The sequence below is a fragment of the Gossypium hirsutum genome, chromosome D03 (assembly GCF_007990345.1).
Source record: "Gossypium hirsutum isolate 1008001.06 chromosome D03, Gossypium_hirsutum_v2.1, whole genome shotgun sequence".
NCBI classification, from domain to species: domain Eukaryota; kingdom Viridiplantae; phylum Streptophyta; class Magnoliopsida; order Malvales; family Malvaceae; genus Gossypium; species Gossypium hirsutum.
Window position 1 is genome coordinate 47793976 of NC_053439.1, and position 17922 is coordinate 47811897.

General features: G+C 28.2%; 1 protein-coding gene and 1 non-coding gene across 2 annotated transcripts; one reads left to right on the plus strand and one right to left on the minus strand.

Moving 5' to 3' along the window:
* The first annotated feature begins 3331 nt into the window (after positions 1–3331).
* On the plus strand, positions 3332–3405 carry TRNAV-AAC (transfer RNA valine (anticodon AAC)). Its single transcript has one exon. It is a non-coding gene; the product is annotated as a tRNA-Val (tRNA).
* A 7026-nt stretch (positions 3406–10431) lies between these two features.
* LOC107950272 (probable histone H2B.1) lies at positions 10432–11146 on the minus strand. The gene has a single exon (XM_016885083.2). The coding sequence runs from the start codon at positions 11043–11045 to the stop codon at positions 10602–10604; it is 444 nt and encodes a 147-aa protein (XP_016740572.1). The 5' UTR covers positions 11046–11146; the 3' UTR covers positions 10432–10601.
* Between the last annotated feature and the right edge of the window lie 6776 nt (positions 11147–17922).

Genomic DNA, 17922 nt, shown 5'->3' on the forward strand with positions numbered 1-17922 from the left:
ACGAACGCCATTGGAGGAGAAAAATGGAAGAGTAAAGTTCTTCAATAATCGGCCCCTTTGCATGTAAGTGTAATTGTTACCCGCTTTTTGTAAATTTTATGTTTTTGAGATCATTGCAATTAGGTTCAACTGACTCGTACCTTCGTTTTCAAAACTGTTAAAGATTTTAAAACTTGTCATTGATGAATCTTATATGTTTTGATAGAAATTGTTAGATTTGGAAACTATGATCTGTTTAAAGATTATTTGATTAAGTAAATTTTGTATTTAGGGATTAAGTTGTTAAAATAGTAAAATTATATGAAATTCCTGTGAAAATGTATTAAATATGGGCTGTATAAGGACTATGGAAAATTTGGTCAGCATGATTTGAGTTTAATTAGATTAAATTTAAAGTTTCGAGTTTAGGGACTGAATTGAATAAAATTTAAAAGTTTACGGTAAAAGTGTAAAATATGGATAAATTGTTATATGTATGAAATTAAGTGTTTTAGAAGTAAATGAATTGAATAATTGAATTAAATTATTACATATACATTAAGAAACAGATCAATCGATAGACAAAAGCAGAAAAGGAAAATTTGTTGATGAGTCCTTGGAGTCATGTTTGCTGCAAAATCAGTTTAGGTAAGTTCATATTGATATCCTTAATTATAATTCAATATTAATTGTGGTTATTGACACATATATATTTTTTGTTGAAATCAAATTAATCTATGTGTAATAAAATAAATCTTTGGAACGATTTCGATGGATCGAGTAAAAGTTTCATACATGAGATTTTTGTTTGAATTTCTGATCTGGACCGAGTAACTGCACGTATTGCAGACTCGGATTTAGCTTGGACTGGTAATCCGTTGTCGTTTTACAGGTCTACCTAGCTTTGGCCAAGCTAGTTTATCTATGTTGTCATTGGTTTAGCCCGGACAGGTAACATGATACATTTATTTTGTATCTAATTAGCTCTTATGAGCATTAACTATTTCTGGACTTATGTATTGAATACTTTTACAAAGATCCATCGGAAAAATAAGGGTTATTTGATACGAAACTATTTTATTGGAATAAGCATATTACGAATTCTGAATATCTGTATGTTTAATTGTTTAATGACTTGGAAATTGTTGAATCATGTTGGCATAAGGCAGTAATTGAAATAGCTATATGTGTAAATTGACTTATGTAAGGAATAATTATGAAATAGTTATATGGTATCAAGCTTTGAATGGAATGTGTCACATATTAAAGATTGAGAAGGATAATTGAATTGCACTTGTTATTTATGAGCATTATATGATATGATATGTTTTAAGTTCTTATTTGTGAAAAATGAAAAGAATATATGCATTAGCTAGATGGAATCAATCACTGAAAAAAGAAATTGAACATGGTATAATAAAATGGAATGTGATTTACCACTTGAATACGAGTTTAATGAATTGATTGGATAATATGTTATCTAGATGTTTTTGCTATAGCATGCTCAAGTTTCATGTATATATGTGAACTCACTAATTTGTGAGCTTTGTTGTGTGTATAGGAAATAAATGAATTCATAAGCTTGTTAATGAGGTTATGCATGAAATGTACAAAATTATTCAAATTCGGTAAGTTTAGTTTCAGTTATATACAAGCTTACTAAGCATTGATTTGCTTACCTTCGTTGTTTTCTTTCTTTGTAGATCATCGGAAATCTCGATCAGTTAGAATTTTGTCAGAGCACAATCACACTATCCAATCATCACTGTTGTAGTTTTTGATTACTTTGGTATAAGGTTATAAATGGTATGTAATAGGTGATTGTAATTATGTTGGCTACTTGTTAGTTGTGAAGTTTGTTAAACTTGAATGATGTTTGTCTTTGGATGGATTTTAGAACATGTGAATATGTTTTTGGTTTGGTATATTTATGTTTTGAGGAATGTTTGGTATATTTGGTATAAGTCTTATGAAAATGTTTGAATGTGGTAATTTGCATTATGGATTGAAAGTAATGGTGGTTTTGGTAAGAGTTATTAAAGGCGTTTGAGTATTTTGAATGCAATCACTTTGACTTGAAATGTGACTTTGGGTTGGTTATTGAATTGCGGTGTCAATGAGGGCACATTGGTTAGGCACTTAAGATGGATGTTTTGACATGTTTTGAGCTTTTTTTTTAATTGTGTCTTGAGTAGGTTTAATTTATGGAAATTGGGTTGCTTGATGTCCAAGTAAGCATGTTTTGGTAAACTTGAATTTGAAGGTACAAATAGGAGTACACGGCCTACGACACGATCGTGTGACCCAATATCGAATGCACACACGGTCTGGGCATTGTCACATGGCCGTGTGACCCTTATTTTCAAAATTTTCGTATTTTACTAAAATTTTTTGTTTTATTTCAAATTGATCTTGAATTGCTTCCAAACTATTTTTAGGGTCTCGTAAGCTCAATTTAAGGCCTGTAGGTATATTTGTGCTATAAATGTTATGTGTGTTTAAATGTTAGTAATTAATCTAAATAATAATTTCTATTTGAAGTTAAATGTTCTGAATTGTACTGTAATGCTCCATAACCTTAATCCGGCAATGGAGACGGGTTAGGGGTGTTACAAAATGTTTATAAGAGGAATTAAACCTAAGACTGAAAGATGAAATCACAATTATCTAACTATCTAACCAGAAGAGCTAATGTGTTAAAAATATTAATTAAAAATTAAAAACTTAAAAAACATGAGATAAAAAATACAAATATAAGCAGGAGAGGAATTAAACTCGGGACTCAAGTACAAAAGCACTAATATTTAACCATCTGACCAAATGAGCTAGATTATCAAATTTTAATAAAAATGATTTCTACAAGACATATTTTTACTGACATGACATATTGGATATGTGCTCAATTAATAAAAATTAATTATTGATATTATGTTAGGAAGAGATAGCTAGAACCTTTGTGTTGATTCTTAAATATCTTGGTTTGATCTCCTTCATTGATGATTGGTGATGATGTTTAATGTATGCCTTATTAACATATTCACTTTATGAATATGATTTAAATTAAAAAAATATTTTAACCATTATTTCAAATATTTCAATTAAATATATTTATTTTTTATAAGTTTTTCTTTTGTAATATGTATTTTTTTAATTTTTTAAAATTATGCAATATCACAGGACGAGTCAAGTTGGAGTGTAAAAAACTTTTTTGAATTAAAATTGAAGTACAGAGTGGGAAAGAGAGACGGAAAACTTATTAATCAAAAGAGACCCAGTGAAAATTAACGAAGAAAAGCAGTGGAGCTAAACTTTTTAATCAATTGAAAAATCTATTCAAGAAAAGTGTCAATACGGTGTCGTGGTGTAGTTGGTTATCACGTCAGTCTAACACACTGAAGGTCTCCGGTTCGAGTCCGGGCGACGCCATCTTAGTTTTTTTTTTCTTTTTAATTTCCTTTTTCGCTTTGTATTTCTTACACCGACGCATCCAAATTTCCAAAGTAAAGCATTACATAAGCGTTTAATTATGGTTTAATTCCATAATATTATGGTAGGTTGAATTTGATAAATTCATTATTTGTTTCTAAAATGATGATATGGAATTTAATTTATTTTAAAATGGTATTAAATATTCGATTGTGATGTAAATTTATCAGTAATTAAATATATTTTACCAAGATTTTTAATATTTTTGAAATCAAATTAGTAGTAAAACAAATCAAGCAATCAGTGTCTCAGTTCAAATTAAATAAATTATTAAAAATACATAAAAATAAAAATCATAAAATTTATTAAAATTTATAAAAATCTGATTCAACTGGTTCGTAAATCAATTAGATTTTTACTTTGCTCTTAACTAATATACCTAGAGGTGAACAAAACTCGATTCGACTCAAAAAAATCGAAAAAAAAATCGAATTTCGAGTTAAACGAATCGAGTTATTCGAATCAACTCGAATTTTTTTTCGAATTTCGAGTTCGAATCGAGTTGAGTTTTCGAATTCGAATAACTCGAATAATTCGAATATCAAACTATAATATTTTAAATTTTTACCCCAAACTCCCAAACCTTTTTACTTTTCCCTCAAAACTTTTACTCCTTTTCACTTTCCCCCCAAAACTTTTACTCCCCTCCCCTCCCAACCCCCTAATCTACCCAAAATCCATTTCCCACCAAAATTTTACTCTCCCATTTATTTTTTCTCAAAATTTTACTCCCAAAAACTCTCAAAACCTTTTATTTCCCCCCAAAATTTTTACTCCCCCACTTTTCCCCTAAAACTTTTATTCCCTTCCCATCTCACCTCTCATCTATCCCAAACCCTCCACCCTCCAATTTTTTTTAAATATTTTCCCTCCAAAATTTTACTCCCCCCTATTTACTTTCCCTCAAACTTTTATTCCCAAAACTTTTTTATTTTTCCCCTAAACTTTTACTTCTCACCCTTTACTCTCAAATAAAAAATCAAAATTATCCCAAAAAAATCACTAAACATAAATAGTAATAATTTTATTTATATCTACTATTTATATTACTAAATTAAATTTCACATTTTATATTATTTATATTATTGAATTGTTTAGTCATATTGAATATTTATATTAAAATTGAATTATTAATTATGCCATAAAATATTTGTGTTAAAATTTTATATTGGTATCAATTTCACATTTTATTTTTAAAATAACTTTTATTAAAAAATCATATTTTTACATTTAATATATTTTTTAATTTAAAATACATAGTGACAAGAATCCGAAGATAATTGAAACAATTAAGCAAGCAAAGAAGCTAACCAATATATAAAAAATTAATAAATAAATTATGAAGTGGTGAAAGTTAATAAAAATTTTGATTAAGGTGGACAAATTTTATTACGATGGGTGACAATGGTTACAAGGACCCAAAATTATTTTTTAAAATTTAACTCGAACAAATATATTTGATTCGATTCGATTCGAATTCCATCTCACTCGACTCGATTCGAGAAAACTTCAAATAAAGTTAGGATGATAAAATGAGATTCGAAAACTCGATTAACTCGAAAATATTCGATTCGATTCGATCGAATGCTCACCCCTAAATGTACCAATAAATTCTTAGTCAAACTGATCAATCAGTCCATTCCAGTTTCAACAATCTTGAGATTTTCACTTGCTCTTATTGTAAAAAAAACAATATCACTTAATTCATGGTAAATGATTGTATGGAACAATTATGCTAGATTAAAATATAAAATTTTCATTTAAATCTTATCACATCATCACATTTATATTAAAAAAATCAATTATCCATTAATTTATTTATCAATGAATTGCTAAATTAATTTTTTATCATTTAATTATCAAATGAATAGTTGACTTATTTTATGATTTTAATTCAAATGGAAATGAAATATATTGATATCGTGTAATTGTTCCATACAATCATTTTTCAATTTTTCTTAATTGATGTCGGCTATCAATGAGGGTTTAGAAAAATAACTTGGTTTCAAATTTGGAGATATGATTGTTAGGAGTAGTAGTTAAAAATTTTAAAGAATGAATTTCCATTGATGGTAAAACGAACAATTTAGATTTACTAATAATATTATAAAAATAGAAGATTGAATTATGTCAAATTAAGGATTAGATCACAATTTTCAAAAACATACAAGGACTGAAATGAAATTAAACCATTTCAGAAATTCATTGCAAAAATTAATTAAAATTGAAGCAAATGAAAAAAAAGAAAAAGAAAAAACGTGATCCTCAACCCTCGTAGACATAACAAGTCCTTGATAAAGTATTTATATTTTCACAGTTTTTGTTGGGGATGCAATGAAACCCCTGTAGATATAATCAGAAAAAAAGTTACTAGTCTGCTAATGATTAACCAATCTCAATCACTGTCCCACAGTCCCAGAGATCGAACCACACAAGCGGAACCAGCAACGACGAGGCCAGCGAAGACGGTGGGCACGAAAAAGTCCACCTTGGATCGCTTCACCAAATGAGCAGGCAAGCAAATTTTATCTCTTTGGAAGTCTAAAGGAATCCTGACGAGCCCTTCAACGTCGCAGGATTTAGAGAAGGGGGATGTCGGAGATATTGCTGAAACAAAGGCCATCTCCGAAGCAAACGATGCGATGCTTACCACTGACGCCAACAGTGCTGTCCATGTTAGAGCGTGGAGTATTTGAGGCCATCGGGCCGTGATTTGCCGGCGTATTGAGTTTAGAGAAGGGAACATGTTTGCTTGGTTTCTTGTTTTTTAGTTCGGAAGAGAACGTGATGAGATGATGATTTGGGCTTCTTTTGCTGTTACAGATTTTGAGAGGGGAATGAGACTTGGGAGCACGTTTAATTAACTTCTTATCATGTGAGGTAGTGACACACCACATCAAAATACACCCAGCCATTGGTGAGAGATCCCCCTATTATAAAATTTTGATCAAATTAGTCTATCTATTATTAAATTGATTGATTTAGTCCTTATATTATTAAAAAGAATAAACTAAAACCAAATTGAAATAAAGCTATTTATTGTTTAGAATTGAATTGCGAATGAAATAAATAAATTTCAAAATATTTTTTATACAGTAAATGTTAATTGTGTTACAATGTGGCCTTAATTAGTTGATTCTTTTTAATAAGATAAGGACTAAATTGATCCATTTAATAACAGAGGGACTAATTTGATTCAATCTCTAGAATAAAGGGACCTACTAAATACTTTTACCATTTTTTTTCTTGAAAAGAAGAATTAGCCTGAGTTGATAATCAATTAAATTAAGGTCAGATGTTGTTTGATAAATTGAAAAATTAAGTGTTCAATTTAAGTTACAAAATCTGTTTGATATATTACTTAAAATTAATTATATTCTTTTTAATAAATATAGGTTTTAAATTATAAAAAATTATCTCGTATTTTATCCTAAATTTTTAAACATTTTATCTTATTTTAAACAAAAGTTAAATTTTAAACGTAAAGTTTTTATTAGATAATATAATATTAAAATAAATAAAATAAAAATAAATTAATTGAAAATATTATCCATTAAATGCTAAATAGTTCTTATTTACTTATAATGGTTCACATTTTTTATAGAAAAATTCTATGAGATTGTTTTTATTTTGAATTATCAAACATGTGTAAAAAATTAATTTTCAATGGATTTAAATTTTTAATAGTTTATCAAACAAGGTCTAAGTATATATATATTAGACAAACTTTTAGTTAAAATGGCAAAATTAAATCTTAAGTTCAAAACCCATCATTTCTCATTTGTAATTTTACTTGGATTTTAAATTGTCTTTTATTTTTTTAACAAAGATCATATATGCTCTTTTTGACACATTTCTTAAAACTACCTATAGCCTTACCCCAATCCATAAATAGGAGAATAATGCGCTTCTACGGACTTGAACCCACGTTCTTCTGCATTGGCAACAATATGTATATTATGGGATTTGAACCCACACAAATTGTATTAGTAATATCTTAAATTTACCACTCAATTAAAGATTTATTTTAATTTTATTATGTACAATTTATTACCTCAGTTGGTGTTACAAATTAACTCGAAAGCAACTTAGGACTAATACATTCATTTAGTATTATTAATTTAACGTATTTATATATTTAACTTACAATTTTGTCTATTTTTTTATTTTAATACCGTACATATATCATGTGTTTTTATTAATTAGTTTCAAATCACATATTTCATTGGTTATTGTATGCTATTTTTAAATACATATTTATGTTCTAAATACATTATTTTCACAGGCATACACGTGTGATAGAATTTTTATTTTTATTTTATAAAATTTTATAATACATATTTCTTTTAGTCCTTTAATTTTTGGTATGACATAAAATTATGTAATATTTAAAGATATGTCGAATTGGAGTGGAGTTTTAAATTTTTTTTTTAAATAAATGGGGATCCAAGCCAAAAAAAAAAATCGTTCTAGAGTTGATCCTAAATCGGCTTTGATAGTTCATTAATGACTTTTTTTTTTATTTGTGAATCGTAATGGTTGATTTTTGATGAATAATTTAGAATCAATATTTTAAAAAAATTAAAGCAAAATTAATTAATATTTTAATTCAACTAATATTCGATTAATCAATTGAATTTATGATTACATCAACCATTCAAATTAGACTTAAATTAATTAATTAAAATAAATATATAGAATATCTCAATATATATATAGAAAAAATCTAGACATGAAATACAAATTATGTAATTGAAACTTAAGCGATGGATGTCCAAAACTTGAACTTTTTCATTACAATCAAGACCCCATTAGCTAATTCAAAATTAGACATTATATATATTATCTAGAAATAAACATTTTATACCAGCATAAAATTTTATTAAATTCTAAAAATAAAAAAGTATAATATATAAGTTATATAAAATAAAATATTATGTAAAATAAAAACATTTCAAAAAAGAAAAAAAGAACCTTATGTTCTAAAACTGTTAAATATGCATTAAAACCTTCAACGGTGAATAGTCAACAGTCAACGATCACATTATCAATGTCATAAGAAAAAAATCAGACACATGAAGCATTTTCATTGATTAGGTATCACCTATTTTGGGCAAACAAGTTTATGTACTAAAACAGAAAAAAGGACATAATTTGAGAACCAGATTAAAACTTTGGAAGGAGTATCGGATAATCATAAAAAATCCTCTTACCCTCTATAATTTGTCTCCAAAGGTTTGATGAAAAATATGCATATTCACTAAATGTTTTTAAATTTTTGTCCTCCGCTAACTTAGTTAAGCTTCAATTAGTAAACTTGTTAGTTAAATTAATTTTGAGTAAATTGCATAAATGGTCATTCTAAATTAGGATTTATCCTATTTTAGTCACTCTAATTTTTTTTATTTAATCACTCTAAATAAGATAATTGTTATATACTAATTATTTTAGATTGAGTGAAATTCTTAGTTGTATTTTGGATACGGACAAATCGAAAATTAATTGTCTAATTAGTTTAACTATCAATCTAATTTACATAGAACAAGATTCAAACTTGACATTAATGTTCCAACCTTGAAAACTAATATCATTAATAACCATATTTTGTTTTCTTTTACTTTTTGCTTTTTAAATAACTTTATGTAAATAAATGTTATCTATTAACTTTGCTATGAATTATTACTAAAAATATGTTTTTATGTACAAAATAAATTATATTATTATAAAAATATTTGTAGATTTATACTTTCCATATAAAATCTATAGAAATTCAATCATATTCTCAAAAATATAAAAATTTAAATGTAATAAAATATTTGAACCAATGACAATGAAATTTAGATATCTATCTTTACCATTTTAATAAAAAAATTATTTTTATTTAAACTTTCGATAATTATATTTATTAAATATTTTTTCACATAATTTAGATAATGATATTTTATGTAAATAAAAGCTATTAGTTTGAAATGGAATACCTGATTAGAGCATGTAGGTCTTCAAATTTCTCCTTGATTTCAACGATCAGAAAAAGGAATGAAGAAGAACGAAAGAAGGAGAAGGAGCCTTACCTGGATGAAGGAGGAACCGAAAGAGGTTCTTGACCAAACTGATTTGCAACCCAAGAGAAAGGGGAAGGAGAAAGGAAAGAAGAAGGGTAACCAAACATCAGAAAAGCCTGAAGAATGCAACTGAAGAATATATGGGTAAAAGAGAAAAAAAAGCAACTGAAGTTGCTAAATTTTTTCTAGAGCAAAAGGCTCCAGTCTAAAATTAAACCTCCAGTGAGGTGAAATGCATTTTCAACGTACTAAAGAATGCTTTCCAAACAACCTTTCGTTTACTAACATTTCAATTGCAATTTTTTTTAACCTAAAAAAATCAACACACTGGGAACCAATTGCTTCCAAAGGAAGCCTTACACTTTGACTGTATAATAAACTTTATTAAATAAAATTGACTTAATCATAATTAAGTAGACATTGACTGATAAAAAGGTACAAATATAATAAATTAAAATTATTATTTAATATGAAATACAATTGTTTATTATATATTTAATTTAATATTTTTATTTATCATTTTTTTATTCTCCTCTCATCATTATAAGTTTGAATCTAAATACATTTTAATCTCAATCATAGTCCTTCTCACTGTCATTGTTGTTTTTAATCCCATGAAAAAATCATCATTCATCCAAATAAAACTTAAATTATTATCTAATTAAATAGTATCACTAACTCAAATCAAAATAACAAATCTAAAAGATAAGACAGTGCCGCATTACATAGCCCACTTCACAATCATTATCAAAGCATTGATTCGCTTGTGGATCTGTAAAAATGGCAGATACAATGCACCCCACTTTATGCAACTGTGATCTATGAACAATCGTTTACTTATTCCAACTGGTGTAGTCATTTATCACCATCTTCGAAAGGGACAGACACGCGAATTATTATAACATTTAAGCGAAGAGATTTACTCCAAATTCCATTAGCAACTTGTAATTACAACAAAACCACATCAACCAACACAAGGGTAACAACAACAATTTAAGATTCCATAAAACCCTAATCCTAAATTTATCGAATTCCGCCAAATTACAGAGAGAAAAAAAACCCTAAGGTCAAATTTCAAGAGCTAGTAAACTTGGTAACCGCCTTAGTACCTTCAGAGACGGCGTGTTTGGCGAGCTCTCCGGGAAGTACAAGCCTAACTGCGGTCTGGATTTCCCTGGAAGTAATCGTTGGCTTCTTGTTGTACCTCGCGAGTCTAGAAGCCTCCTGAGCAAGCTTCTCGAAGATATCGTTGATGAAACTGTTCATGATCCCCATAGCCTTGCTTGAGATCCCGATATCAGGATGGACTTGCTTAAGGACCTTGAAGATGTAGATCTTGTAGGTCTCCACGCTCTTCTTGGCCTTCTTCTTCTTCTTGTCTCCGGCCGCGCCGCCTTCTTTGGGAAGCTTCTTACCGGCCTTCGGCTTCTTCTCGGCAAGGGATTTCTCAGCGACGGTAGTCTTTTTCTCCTCGGCCGGCTTCTTCTCAGCAGGCTTCTTCTCGGCTTTGGGCGCCATGGTAGATTCTCTTCTGGTTTGTTTTGAGTGGAAGACGATAAATTTTGCGCGATTTTCTGCTGGTTGACTGCTGTGGTTTTGACAAGGAAGCGGAAATGAATATATAGGAGAAAATGGTAGAGTTTGATTGGAAGATTTAGAGAGACGGGGATTGATGGTGTGGCGTTCTTGTGGCTGTTGGATTAATTATTTGGATCGACGGCCTGGAAATGTGCCTTAAGACGGTTTAGCGTGGGAAACAAAGATGGAAACGTGGCGGAATGTTATTGGAGATATCATGGCGCACAGATTAATGAGCCCTGATCTAATGTATGATTGTGTATATATCAATTAAAATTCATTCAAAGGTATATAAATTATAGTTTTTAAAAATTTTAAAGTAAAATTTATAATAATTTTGTAACAATTTTATTATAAGTTTCTTACTCTTTTTTATAAATTTATAATATTTTTAAATAAAGCAATAAAATGATTATATTTAATACACAATATAATTATTTTTATTATGTTTTAAATATTTTTATATAGGTTTTTAAATTTAAACCAGTTTTGGAAAAAAATATTTTTTTATTAAAACTAGATTTATCAATATAAATAGTTTTTAAAAATTTTGAAAATGTAATATTATAATTATAATTGGTAATATTTTTAAATTTCTATAAATTTTGTAATTAACAAATTGTAATATGTTTTAACATATCTTACACCGTTTTTAATATATATATATATAAAATTTTAAAAATAAAAAGTTGAAGTTGTTTTAACAAATTTGTTTTAAAATATGTTTGTTAAAAATTTTTAAATTCTTATTTTTTTTTGTGAATAATTTTAAAATTTTAAATTTTTTAAACACATACTTTTAATGTAGATATGTTTTTGAAATTAATTTAATTTAATATTTTAAATATATTTAACTGAAAAATATTTTAAAGTATTGATAAAGATTAAATAAGGTGTTCTTTGATAAACCAAAAAATTAAGTACTGAAAAAATAAGTGTTGAAAAATTAACTATTGAATTTATATTATAAAATTGTTTGATGTATTACTTAAAATTAATCATGGAATATAATTAGATTGTTTGATAAATATAGATTTTAAATTATAAATAAAAATTCTACATTTTATCCTTAATTTTTAAACATTTCACCTTATTCTAAACAAAAATCAAACTTTAAACGTAAAGTCTTTATAGGATAATATAATATTAAAAAGAAAAAATAAAATAGACTTAATTGAAAATATTTTCCATTAAATGATAAACAATTTTATTATTTTCCACACTTTTTTTTAATAGAAAAGTTCTATCAAATTGTTTTTATTTTAGATTACCAAACAAACATAAAAAAAAATTAAATCATTGAAAATATTAATTTTTAATTGATTTAAATTTGTAATGGTCTATTAAATAAGGTCTAACTTTTTAAGTAATTTTAATATTTTATAATAGAAATAAATAAAATATTATGTGATTTTATGCACAATATTTTAATTAGCTTTATTTTTATACCACCAAGGAATAATAACCTTTGGAAGAAGTATAATTATTTGCTGGTGCACATACGACTAAAGTAAACAATTTGTTTAAGAAGCAAAAATAACTATTTAAAAAACTTTTCAAAAAATGTATTTAAATTATAAAAAAAATTCAAACTTTTCAAAGAATGTGGAAATAGAGGGATTTGTGGGCAATTTTCTTAGTCATAATTTCAAATTTTTAAACGAATAAAAATTCAAACTTTTATGAGATCGCATGATATAAGTTCGCATCACCATATAAGCGAACCCACATCTAGAAAATACGTTTTAATCCTAGAGTAAGATACGTGTCGACATGCATGGAAATATATCTACAATATCACATTAATGAACAGTAATCATATCATATAAATATATAATTTAACCCATTGAAAATCACTTTATTATATCCTCAACAATTATTATAACTCATAATCGTATGTTTATTGCAATAAAAATGACGTTACATTTAGAGCTAATAAACTTTTAAAATTACATATATATTACAAATTACGTATTAATTAATGTAAAATTATTTGTAGGACGTTAATTAATTATTTCAATAATAGTAAAATATTGCTTTTAAAAATTCAATTTCTTTAAACGATAATTTTAAAGTCCGAAATTGTCTTTATAATTAAAACATTGCAGGAGTTAAGTGTACATAGTATAAAAGGTAAAGAGTAAGCTAGAATGTCATTTTAACAAAAATTAAAATCACTTTCTCAAATGAATTAAAAAATGTAAATGGAATTTTTTAAAATTATAAAAGGGCACTCTTTCAATCTACATGGCAGGCACCTCAGTTGAAAATGCATTTCACAAGGCGCGCTTTTAGCGTCCTTTCTGTCACCTTAGTTGAAAATGTCTCTTGCAGGAGGCGTTTTCTTTTCTTCCATTTTCAACCCTAATCCTAACCCATGAAAAATTTCAGAATCCGAGAATCCCAGAATAATTTTCAGACATCCTATCCCGAGAATGTAATAGCCCGTTTTTAATGAAATTGAAACAGTAATTTCGGGACCAAATTTGAGTTCTAAAATAGAATTATTTTAATATTATTTCATGGTCTGAATTATGATAGGAAAATCTTATGAAAATTTCGTTAAGAAAATTTTACCGATTTGATGCTTAATTAGATGAAAAGGACCAAATTGCATGAAATGCAAAAGTTGAGTTCTAGTAGCTATATGTATCAAATAGATATGGAATTCAAAGTTTGGGGTTCTTATATGACAAATAGACCATTAAGAGAAGTTAGTAGATAAGGATGATGATTCATTCATGGAAATTTAATTAAAGAAAAGGATGAAATTGGAAAGAAAAAGATGAAAATATGATAAATAATTAAATAACCAAAAATATCATCATTTATCATCATCTTTCCCAATTTCTTTATGAAAATCCTAGCTAAGAGAAAAGAGCTCAAGCAAGCTTTCTTGGCTTAAGTAGATATGAATTCTTGTCCCATTTTTAGCAATTTTTATGTTTCCGAGATCGTAATAGCTTAATTAAGCTATTTTGGGGATTAATTTGCAAAGTTATCAAAGTTATAGGATTTTTCCATGGATGAATATAGTTGAATTGAAGTTTTATGGTATAAAATGAAAGGTTGTTGATAGATAAACATCTTTTGTTAAGGGAATTTTGATAAAAACGTGATTTAGGGACTAAATTGATAAGTTGTAAAATTCATGGAAAATTTCTGATTTTTGAAAAATTTATGGACTATTATTGTTATATGTAAAAAAATTGGCTAGGCTTGGAATAAGGACTAAATTGAATGAATTTCATTTTTTCAAGCCTAGGGACGAAATCATCATTAATTAAAAGTATAGGGGCCAAAACGATAATTTTTCCTAAGATGTGATTTGGATTGAATTGAATGTAAATTGTATTAAATTGATGTTAAATTTACTCGTATAGATCCAGATAGATCAAAAACGGAGTTAGATCGTGGAAAAGAAGAAGTATCGGATTAGTAGTTTACAAGTCACGAACAATTGTCGAGATAAGTTTGTGTAACTTAATTGTGTATATTTATATGCTTATATTAAGTGTTGAATATGTAAATTGTGTAAATGTCATATATGTGTACGTAATTGATTTCATAATTGAAAATCCCTGATAAATATATAAGTCTCGTTTGGATAATGAGATTCGATGGATATAGGGTTTTGTTTCCCGAAATGGTAGTGTTCCTACATATGTTGCGAACGTACCGTAGCTCGAAAGAACGTCCTGTTACAAGCCATTTCAAGCTTCCCATTATAGTGTTCTTGCGAGCTTCTCGTTAAATGCTCTTCGGAGCATCCCGATCGGTTGTGACCCTACATGTGTTATGGGCACACCGCAGCTCTTATGAACGTCCCGTTATATGGTGAGCTTTCCGATTAAAGGCTCATTGTGAACTTCCCATTATATGGCTATCCGGTGTTTCCCGTTAATTGAACTTTGAAGCTACCTGTTAATTGCTCTTTGGAGCTACCCATTATAGGCTCTTTGTGAGCTTCCCGCTACAAGGCTCAATGAACTTCCCGTTATAGTGCTTGAGAGAAAACTTTCTGTTTAAGTGCTCATAAAAGCACTTCTAGATATAAATTGACAGATTTATAGTATTGTACACTTTAGGTGTACTGCCCAAGTATCTATCGAGAATTCAAATGATTCAACGGGTGAAATTCTGTAACACCCCTTACCCGTATTCAACTCCGGAATAGGGTATGAGGCATTACTAGAACATTTACACATGTATACGTATTAAACCGAGTTACAAAATTCATTCAAATTTAAATTCTTCAAATTTTTAACATGCTTTTATAATTCTTTACAACATATCCTCAAAATATTATATTCATAACAAATAGGGCCTATGAGACCCGATACTTACTCATGTGATTCCATGCTTCATTTCCATTTTATTCAATTCACAATCTTTCATGTTCACAATTCAAATCAATTTCTCAATCCAATATATATATTTCAATACCACAATAATTCTTTTAATTCAAATCATATCACTAGAAACTTCCATTTAATTCATGTACACTTCAATATCGTTAAGTTCAATATTAATACGTATTCACCATTTAACTCAACGTTTATCGATTATACTATTCATTAACACATTTATAAAATTCTTCGTATTACAATGAAAACATCACTTAAGCTTAAATAACAACATCAAATCAACTCATCATCCCCTTTTTCGTCATTTTATTCTTCAAGTATGAACTTAGTATTTCATTTCCTTTCCACACCCATTTCCTACAAATATCACACAAAACAATAACATATCATTCAACCATAGTCACAAGCTATTACATTTAAACATAATTCTTTTTGGAATTAACCACATGATAAACCATTTCAAGTAAGTTTACATAATTTAAACATTACCACCCTTTCCATGATCACAAGCATATTCCTATCTAGGCACTTACCATTTCAATGCATAACTTATAAATTTAACGTGGAATAATTCAGCAACCACTTGGCCAAAGCTTAAGCGTGTACACTATACATGTTAGCCAAATAAACATATAGCGTAAGCATCATAAGTATGGCCGAGTTCAACATTTATTCATGTATCAAACTTACCAACATGAGTTAATCCATAAACCATTCATGGCCTTACTTCATACCAAATCATATACCAAATATACCACACTCACATACTATGAAACTTTATTTTCCCATATGAGCTTAAATCATGATCAATAATACGCAAAAGTAAGCATCCTTTATATTTTAACGTTTATCGATTATAATCGAGCATATAACCAATTATACACAAATCATTCATATATATAATTAATTTTCCTCCTCCTCCTCTCCATTCCACATCCTTTATGTATAAACCATGCTTAAATAGCATTATACATAATTTCACTATTCACTTATATTTAAATTCAAAGCTGTCTAGTCGAGTTACAGTCACTAAATTATTTTTATCCGGAGCTACAGAGCTTCAAATTACATTTTGTTAATTTTTCCCGAAACTAGACTGACATATCTTCTTACCATAAAATTTTCAAAATTTTTGGTCTAGCCAATTAGTACAGTTTATTCCTTAAAGTCACCCTTGTTTCACTACTCAACATCTCTGACCTCTCTTCACTAAAAATGAATTATCTCATTGTACAGAATTTGGATGATATTTCTGTTTGTTTCCTTTGAAAATAAACTCATTAAGGATTCTAAACATATAAATTATAACTTGCAATTATTTTTTAAAAATTTTTAATTATTTTCCAAAGTCAAAATAGGGGATTCCGAAATCAATCCGACCCTGCCTCACTAAAATTCAAATATCTCAAAATGTATAACTATTTTGCTTGCTCTGTTTCTTTTATGTAAAAATAGACTCCTTAAGCTTTCATTTCATGTCTCATTCACTCTCTAATTCAATTTCCACCATTTTTGTGGTTTTTCAAAGTCACACTATTGTTACTGTCCAAAACTGTTTTGTTGCTAATTTTACTTTTTCATAATTTCACTTTTTCACTTTCAATCATTATTCAATTCAATTCCACACATATATTCATCATTCAATCACACTTAATTGTTACATGATCTCATGTATTTTCACTTAGACAATTTCCCGATGAACGCTTCAGAATAATAACAGATACACGGTGGATTCAGCACACAGCAACCACCCTATGTAATCAATGATATCCGGTGGGATTAACATATAGCAACCACCTTATAATTAATGATACCAGTTCACATAGTAGCCTGCACATAGTACTACATATGTGACCATCACTATCCGATACACGTAGTAGCCTGCACATAGTACTATACACATGATCGAAGCTATCCCGTACACATAGTAGCCTGCACATAGTACTACACATGCGACCTATCATTCTGGTACACGTAGTAGCCTGCACATAGTACTACACACGTGACCATCACTTTCACTTTCACATAGTGGCCTACACACAGTCCATGCCACACATGTGATCATTTCTTTCACTTCATTCGTATCCTTTTTTATTCTGAATGTTCAATCGGGAAATTTCTCACTTTTTCTCATTTTTTTTCTTTTTCACTAATCAAAGTCAATTCCTTGTCTTTCTTGACTTATAATAACACATTTAACTTATTTAACACTCACATTATTCAATCCAGTCCAAAAATCATATTTTGGAAAAATTACATTTTTGCCCCTAAAGTTTCACAAATTTATGATTTTGCCCCTAGGCTCGGAAATTAAACTTCATCCCTTATTCTTATGTATTATGACATGCTGAGCATTTTTCCCTTCTATGGCAACATCAAATTCCCACTCTAACACTTACTTATGAACATTAGGTATTTTTACCGATTATGTCGTTTTACTCGTTTTCACT